We start from the raw sequence: 9163 nt of genomic DNA, 5'->3' as shown, positions 1-9163 counted from the left end.
TTGCAAATCACTCACTAAACTTTCAAAAGTTGCATTTTACTCACTATGCTGGTCACCGGAGGTAAACTTTTCGTTTGTTACCTGTTGCTCCAGGTAAAGACAGGTAACTCCCTAAACTTTTTATTAAAATTAAATTTTTTACTTTGGTAAAATCTAATCAAAACTGAACAGCCAATGGAAGGGCTCCTTAATAAACGAGATGCCATCATTACCTGTCACAATACTCAATGAGCGGGAAAGCCAAAAGCCTTTATAACTAAGGTTTGGACAGAAGCTTTCTCACTTCCTTTATTCGCCTAAAAACAGAGCTTCGGGAATGACAAGGACAGAGTTGGGGCCAGGTGTAAGCATCATGAGAAAGGTTGCCCTTGGAAGATCTGGGCCTCCTGGGATCAAGGCAAAAATTATTTTAAAGTTAAAACTCACATAGGTAAGCACACATGTGGTAGGTCAGCAAAGGTAAAGAGAATGAATGCAACTTGGATTGCCAACACATATGCCAACAAGTTCAGGGTCAATCCTTACATGAAACTTCATGACATAGTGCAGACAATATGGTTGGAAAGGGGAATAAGGGTGACCAATTTCATTGCTTACAGGGCAAGGAAGAAGGGCCAGGCCCTGATAGTTGGTGAGTATGAGGAGCAGTATGGTCTTCTCCCAAGATATGCTGCTGAAATACTGAAGTCAAACAGGGCAAACACAGTCAAGATGCAATTGAATGCTAATATTTTCCAAAGATTGTACTTATGTTTTGATGCCTTAAAGAAGGGATTTTTAGCTGGTTGTAGGCCCTTCATATCATTAGATGGTTGCTTTTTGAAAGGACCATTTGGGGGGCAGCTTTTGGTAGCTGTAGGGAGAGATGGGAACAACCAAATGTTCCCAATAGCATGGGCTGTTGTGGAGGTGGAGAGTACAGACAGTTGGACTTGGTTTCTGAGTTTGCTAGGTGATGATTTAGGGACTGTGCAAGGGGCTGGCTACACATTCATGAGTGACCAGCAAAAGGGGTTGCTTGCTGCAGTTGATGTAGTGTTCCCAGAAGCAGAGACCAGGGTGTGTGCTAGGCATGTTTATTACAATTTCAGGGGTGTGTTTGGGGGTAGTCTTGAATTTAGCAGTTCTGGATTATTTCTAAGAGTTCAACAGAAAATTACTTTAATGCAAATATGGATGCCATGAGGCAGATATCAGAGGATGCAGCAGATGATTTGATGAGTAGAAACTACATGAAATGGTGTAGGGCCTTTTACATCACTGTCTCATGTTGTGAATCTGTGGACAACAACATGAGTGAGGTATTTAATGCCTATATTTTGAACTCAAGGCATAAGCCTATTATAACTATGTTGGAAGACATAAGAGAAAGTTTGATGGAAAGGTTACATACAAAAAGGGATGAAATTGGAAAAAAAGATGTGGTGCTATGCCCTAGGATTCAGCAACAATTGGAGAAGAACAAGGTTTGGGCAAGAGGGTGGAATGTCTTTTGGGATGGGGGGTTTACTTATGGAGTTAGGAGAGGGGCAACCCAAACAAAATTTGTAGTAAACTTGCAAGATAGAACTTGCAGCTGTAGGACTTGGCAAGTCAGTGGTATACCTTGCAAACATGCAATTGTTGCAATCTGGAACAAGGTGGATGAACCTGAAAACTATGTCAATGATTACTTCAAAAAAACCACCTATATGAAAGCCTATGATTTTTTACTTGAACCTCTTAATGGTCCACAAGAGTGGCCAAGGTCTGATGATGTAGTGCTCCCACCCAAAGTGAAAAAAGTCCAGCACAGACCTCAGGTGAAGAGGAGATTACACCAGGGGGAGGTCACAACAACAGGGAAACTAAGGAAGAAAGGAGTTACCATGCACTGCAGCCTTCGTGGGATGCCAGGACATAATAAATAAGGGTGCAAGAATGTGTCTGAAGGTAGTCCTACCCACAACAAGGGTCAGTCCAACACTGCACAGCAACCTGATAACATTCAGCAGCCACAAATGCAGGGCCATGGTGCAGGACAAAATCCTATTCCCATGCACATGAGAGGGATTGGATTATATACCTACCCTAATGGCTTTCAAAGATTGTCAACAGTAAGTTATTTCAATTTAATCAAATTATAAGTCATATTATCCTATACTGTAATTCTAATGTCAATAATAAAAAAAAAATGTGTAGCCTGTTCAGAGAGCTTACTACAGAGACAATGGGGGTGGTGAGCAGACAGTGTACTCTGTCAGCCAAGATGAGTATCCATTGTCCAGCCAGCCTTCTCACAATCAAAAGACAATATCAAGCCAAACATTGTAGGTAATTTTATATATCATCTGTAAATTGAAACAACCTTAGTATTCATTTGATTTATTTAAATTTTCATTTAACAGAACATGGCAAGGGAAAGGAGGCATGACAAGCACTAGGAACATCCCTAAGGTACATTCCCTATCACTAACTTATATATTATCATCTAAATAAAAACCAAGTTACAACAACAATTAAAAACAAAATAAGCTTCCACAGCTCACAATTGAAGCCCAAATTAAAGCCTGCTGCCCTTTTATACTTCAGCATCAAATATTCACCCTCAACCTTCCTTAATTTCTTGTTGGCTCCTTTCATATCATGCCTAATGCTCATAAGCTCAGTTTTCAGATCCTGCTTCTCCTCCACTAATCCCAAAATCACATCAATCTGCCATGATGTGGGATCTTCACCATCAACCCATCTAAAATACTTGCAACCCCTCCTTTCAGTTTCAGCATCATAGTCAGGGCATGCATAAAACCTTCTACTAGGATTATCTTTAGTCCAAGCCCTACTCTTCGACACTAACAAACCACAATGACACCTCCTTCCCCTGGACTCACTCCAGAACTATTCCTAGACATATTGCAGAATTAATATTTTTGAGAGGGTTAATTTTATTTTATTTTTATGAATTTTGTTGCAGATTTGAAGTGCAGAAGTTATGGATGTTGTGGTGTTTATATAGAGCTTCCGTACTTTGTTTTTGATCAAACAGTATTGTATAACGGCTATTTTTTTTGGAAGCAAAATAACAGATTTCTAAACATAGTTTAGGGAGTTCCTGCATTTATATCAGAAAGTTTAAGGAGTTGTCATAAAGTTTAGGGAGCTCATGGAATTTACCTGTTACTGAAGGTCACAACTCAGGTGAGTGAGTGAAATGCAACTTTTGAAAGTTCAGTAAGTGATCTGCAACTTTGGCCTAAGTTTAGGGAGTGACTTTATACTTTACTCTATTATGAAGTAGTATATTTTCAGCTACATGTTTATAAATTTATAAAAATTGATATATTAATTTGTTTATTAAAGATGTTTCAATATACTTCGTATTATTTTATACATGAGATATATATTACTCATAGTTTGGCCTCCTAATAATAAATTTCTAGTTCTGCCACTGTTCATCTATTTTATACTGAATGTACATAAATTATAACTAAGGATTTTTTTTTGTGAAAAACTACCTTTTAAACTCCTGATTTTGCGAAAAACTACCTTAAAAACAAAATGTTGTAATTAACTACCTTATAAAATATAAAACGTTGTAATTGCCTACCTTCTACCGAAATGACACATTTGACTTTTATTTCCTGACGTTGACCATGTCACGTGAGGGTCACGTGACCCTTTAATGACTTAATTCCCCAAATTTTCCCAAATTTTCCTGCTTTACACCAATTCAGCCCATATAATTATCAAAGGGGTTTTAAATAAACAATATAAAATATGAATAATCGTATTGTTAAGGAAAATAGTTGGTATAAAGTGGGAAAATTTGGGAGAAAGGGGGAAATTAAGTCATTAAAGGGTCATGTGACCCTCACATGACATGGTCAACACCGGAAAATAAAAATCAAATGTGTTATTTCGGTGGGAGGTAGTCAATTACAACATTTTATAATTTATAAGGTAGTTAATTACAACATTTTATACTTTATAAGGTAGTTAATTACAACATTTTGTTTTTAGGGTAGTTTTTCTCAAAATTTAAAGTTTAAAAGGTAGTTTTTCACAAAATATCCTATAACTAAATATTAACTTAGGGCATGTTCTCTTCCGTTGAAATTCAGTTCAGTTCAGTTCAGTTAGTTCAATATTAACAATAATAATAATAATAATAATAATAATAATCAATAAGTAATAAATAATAATGATAGTAATCATCAATAAATAATAATAATAATAATAATAACAATAATAATTGAAATAATAATACTAATAATAATAATCAATAAATAATAATAATAATCATCAATAAATAATAATAATAATAATAATAATAATAATAATAATACTAATAATAATAATCAATAAATAATAATAATAATAATCAATAATTAATAATATGTACATTTGTATATACACATATGTATAGTAATAAATAATCAATAAATAATCAAAGATCACTAATCCATAGTTAAAAATCACTAATTAATAAGTTCAGTTCAGTTCAGCTGAGTTCAGTCAATCGGAACAGGCCCTTAAAAGGAAGCTAGGGTTATTCGGTTATACCTAGTAAATGATTTTAGATCTTCGAAATTATCATTTCCAATAACTTTATTGGCTTAACCTAAAAGGCAACGAAGATTATACAGAGCAGATGATTTTGTTCTTTTGTAATGCGATGAATTTTTGATTTGACACTAGTCAAATTAAACCAGTCACTGCTCCGTGCTCACGAAGAATTAAGTGAAATAGTCATCTTAATTTGTCCATGGTTGCTTGTGATTTTTAAGTTAGATTTGTTTTGAAGTACTTATTCCGTTTTTATTAAGTGTAAACCTTGAAGTATATATATTTTTGTAAATTAATTACTTTAATTTAAAATGATTTGAACGTACATGAGATAGTTCAGGAAAATTAGTAAGTATAAGAACGGAAAAGTGGAGTTAAACTATGACCATACACATGTCACGCACGAGAGACTATGTATGGACATCATTTTTAAAAATTTCCATGAACTAGACACGAACATGACTAGTTGGTTCAATATTGACTTAGCTTATCTTTTACCAAAATATTGTTTATCGTAAAATAATTAAGGGGTCCCTTGATCGTTGGTACGACACTACAATGCATGCATGAGCATCATTTTTGAAAATTTTCCATAAACCTAACACAACACAACTATTTTTGGCTCATCAATTGAACACGAGTCACACTAGTACGACATGACCAATGGCCTTCTGTATACTACATGTTTTTAGAAATGGAGGATTCCAACATAAGGTCTAAGAAATTAAATTACTCTATTTAATTTCAATTAAAGGAAATTAATATGAATTACAAATGTTGATGACCTCATACCTAAATACGCAGACACGCAGTAGTCCATAATACTTATGCTCCTTGACCATATAATAATGTAAAACATCCCTTTCATATTTGTTTATTATTCTTAAATCATGTATGTTTTTACCTTATTAAGTTAGACAATTAAAGGTTGGTAAAGAACTATATGCTTATTAAGACATGATTAGGCTTTATTAAACAACATGGGAGCACCAATAATACTAAACAATTCGATCTCCAACGTTGTCATGAATATAAAGTATAGCAATCATTCTAATCTATAGTAATCCATACTTATTTAATTTAATTAAACCATACTTATTTATGATACAGTATAAAACATATTCCTGGACCTCAACCATCAGTTTAAGGAATATGTTTTATACTCTATTAAAAGCTGATGGTTGAGGTCCAGATATATGTTTTATACTCTATCAATTTAATTAATCTATATTAATCCATAATTATTACTATTATTAATAATTAAATGAAAAGTGAATGATAAAACCACACTATTTCTTAGTCAAAAACCTCCTTCCTCTCTCTCCTTAGCTCCCCCTACACCATTTTTTCTCCCTCTCTCATAAAAACTCATTTCTTCCAAAAAAAAAACTCATTTCTTCCAATATTTTCTTCTTCTAGTTTTTTGTAAAGGTTTTCTTCGAAAGTTCATGTGTATTTCCTTGTGCACTTCATCAAATCCTAGTGTTATTAACAACCCGTTTTTTGTACTATAAATTTGTCATTCATTCCAAACTTGCCTTACCAAAAAATTATTTGTTACTCCATTAAACAAGAATTAGTTTTCGAGTTTACGAAAACTAAAGAGTACATACGTACGTGGTGATTTGATTTACTTGAGATGGAGAAAATGAAGGGTTGTGTTGATGATAGAAAGACTCACTTGATGAATGAGCTACTTCAAGGAATGGAATTCGCAAAGCAATTGCGAAACCAAATTTTGAACCCAACAAATCCATGTTTACCATCATCTTCATCAAGTGTTGATAATCAAGTAGCCCTTAATAAATCGTTACTTGAACAAATGTTATCATCATTTGATAAAACCATTACAATTGCCAAGATGCTTAGCATCCAAATCCCACAAAATACCTCCAATGTCATTTCTTATCCTAATCATGATCAAACCTGTTCTTCTGAATCCCCGAATTCTTTGAACTTTAGTAGCCCAAAAAGTGTACATTTTTACAATAATGATACCTCTCCTTCTAAGTCTAAGAAAAGGTAACATAATTGTTCGTTATTATGTGAAATATCACTTCGTAATATATAATTGTTTTGGTCCAATTTATCTAATTGGGCCTAGTCATTTATTTGGGTCCAATTATCTTATTGGGCCTGGTCACTAAATGATTCAATATTCCAAGGTCAAGGCCCAAGCCTCCAATCAAGCCAAGTCAACCAAGAGTCCTTTGGTCCGAATTGCCATAGTCAGCCCATGACTATTCAAGGGCCCAATTACTCTCCTCTCCTCATATGCAAAGGTATATAAGCCTTCAATTCATTCATTTATGACATATACACACAAAAGCCTCAAGCACTAAATCTCTTACATAGCTTTCTCTCTCTGAACACTGTTTGACTTCGGCATCAGAGGGGTCTTCCTCGGATCCACCCCCGAGGCCAGTTTACGTGTTTTAGTTGTGCAGGAAACCTTCGGACCAACATCAATTGGACCGAACCAGTCTTCAGCCACTTCAGTGGGCCTTCGGCAAGGCCCCATTGTTTTCATCCGAAACAATTTGGCGCCGTCTGTGGGGAAGACTTTCAAAAATCTTTAAGCCAAATCTTTAATAAAAATCATCTTGCAATCATCTTAGTAGCAATGGCTAAGAACCGCAAGAGCAAAAGCCTCCGTCAAGGAGCAGGCGAAAGGCCCAAAACTCCTACACCATCACCCTCACCAGACCGGAACTCTCCCAAGGGTGCCAGTTCAAGGGGAGGATCGTACAGGGAGGATTCCTTTTCTCCCGTAATTCACAACTCTCATCATAAGTCGAGTCCCTCTCGGTCTAACAGAGGTCAGTCCGATAATAGGACTCATTCAGTGCCCCAAAGCCAACCATCGACCATCCGCACTCATTCCCACACTCAGTCGAGGACCCCTTTGACGGGGCCCAGCTCGGAGGAGGTGGCGAGAGCGCTGGCAGTGCTCATGGAGGCAATGAGGGCACAAAATATGCCTCCGCCTCGCGTTCGAACTCCTCCGCATACCCGGCATCAGCGGAGGAAGCTAGACCGCGATGGGGAGAAACCTCCCTCCTTCCGGGAACTAGAAAAGTGGGAAGAGGATACCTGGAGAACTGAAAGAGAGAGGAAAAAGAACCCTCAATTTTTCAGAGGATCCTCAACCTCTCGGCCAGAATCTGCTCGCCGAGAGCAACCTGAGACTGTTCGCCGAAGCGTACTCGACCGACTCGGCGGCAGGGAGCCGAGCGTGCACAGTCGCCTCTCGTTCCCTGTAGCCGAGGCCCAGACTTCCCAGCCAGGGACGAAAACCACTCCTACCTCTCTAAGAGGGCGGAGCGCGGTCCCTTCGGCCAGGAACAAAGGCAGGGCCGTTATGCTACCCACCAGTTCCCCATTCGAGCAATGGATACTGGAAGAGCACGTGCCCACGGTTAAGATACCGTCGCACATCACATATGATGGGACTTCGGATCCGAAGGACCACATTACCTCGTATGGGGCTCATATGCATCTTTGCCCCAGGTCCGAAGCGACTTGGTGCAAATATTTTCCAACCACTCTCAAGGGGGTCGCGCAAGCGTGGATCTCCAAAGGAGTGAAACAAGGCTCAATCGCTGGGTGGGACGATCTGTCCTCCAAATTTAGGAGCAAGTTTTCCACGGCAAATCGCCGAGAGAAGACTACTGCAGAACTCATGGGTCTGCAGCAAGGGGAGACTGAGAGTCTCCGGGACTACCTGACCCGTTTCAGCAACGAGTCGTCCAGCATTTCTCAGCTGGACCACGGGCTAGCAGTTTTCGCCCTTCAGCACGGCCTCAGAGCAGGGCAGTTCTCCGACTTCATGGTCATGAATTCACCCAAGACCTTGGAGGAGGCGCTGAATACTTCGGATAAGTTCATCCGAGCTGAAGAGTGGAACAAAACAAAAACCCAACCTCAATCTGGGGGAGGGAAGAAAAAACAAACACCCTCGTCTGAAGGCTAAGGCCAGAAGACAAAGGGAAAGGCTAAGGCCTCGGAACAATCTTCGGCCAACGAGCCGAAAAAGGAAAAATCTGCCCCATACACAGGCAGATATGAGTCCTACACTCCACTCTCTCTTCCACGCGCCAAAATTTACAGCGTGACGAAGGAGGAGCAGAGTTACAGAAAGCCGAGACCACTCCCAGAGTGGTATCAGCGAAAAAATAAAAACCAATGGTGCGAGTTCCATGAATCACCGGGACATAACACCGAGGAATGTATCCAGCTGAAGGACCAGATCGAGGACATGGTCCGGAAGGGATACTTGAAAAAATACATCGCGGATTACCGCTAGAAAAAAGAGGCCGAGAAGTCAGCAAAGGACTCTCGGCAGGACCTTGACTTCCCCCGGAAGAACAGCAAGAGTGAGGAGGGAAAATTCTCTCCAATCAATGTTATCTCGGGAGGAATATGCTCTAGGAGGGAACACAAGCGGCACCTTAGGGCTCTGACCCACCAGGTGAACACTGCTGATATTCAGCCTTCTTAGTCGCCGGTGCTGAACATGACGTTCACAGCCGCCAACTGCCGGGGGGTAACATTCCCTCATGAGGACCCGCTGGTGATCATCGCCACGGTGGCCAACCACGACGTCAGCAAGGTCCTT

The 9163-nt window shown here is 38.8% G+C and overlaps 1 protein-coding gene across 1 annotated transcript; it reads left to right on the top strand.

Moving 5' to 3' along the window:
- The first annotated feature begins 468 nt into the window (after positions 1-468).
- On the top strand, positions 469-2313 carry LOC110712475. Its single transcript, XM_021890940.1, has 4 exons — positions 469-1059; positions 1143-1802; positions 1953-2096; positions 2182-2313. Exons 1-4 carry the CDS (start codon positions 469-471, stop codon positions 2311-2313), a joined length of 1527 nt encoding a protein of 508 aa, XP_021746632.1.
- The last annotated feature ends 6850 nt before the right edge of the window (positions 2314-9163 follow it).

This window comes from Chenopodium quinoa, unplaced genomic scaffold (assembly GCF_001683475.1).
Source record: "Chenopodium quinoa cultivar QQ74 unplaced genomic scaffold, ASM168347v1, whole genome shotgun sequence".
Lineage (NCBI taxonomy): Eukaryota > Viridiplantae > Streptophyta > Magnoliopsida > Caryophyllales > Amaranthaceae > Chenopodium > Chenopodium quinoa.
Note: the sequence above shows the minus strand (reverse complement) of the source record. Positions and strands in the feature narration are given on the sequence as shown.

Bases quoted from the DNA above. Each gene is read 5' to 3' on its own strand.
- LOC110712475 (XM_021890940.1), top strand. From the start codon at position 469: ATGAATGCAACTTGGATTGCCAACACATATGCCAACAAGTTCAGGGTC. The intron at 1,803-1,952 runs GTGAAGAGGAGA...ACCCACAACAAG, and splicing joins AAGTCCAGCACAGACCTCAG to GGTCAGTCCAACACTGCACA. The intron at 2,097-2,181 runs GTAAGTTATTTC...AAAAATGTGTAG, and splicing joins GCTTTCAAAGATTGTCAACA to CCTGTTCAGAGAGCTTACTA.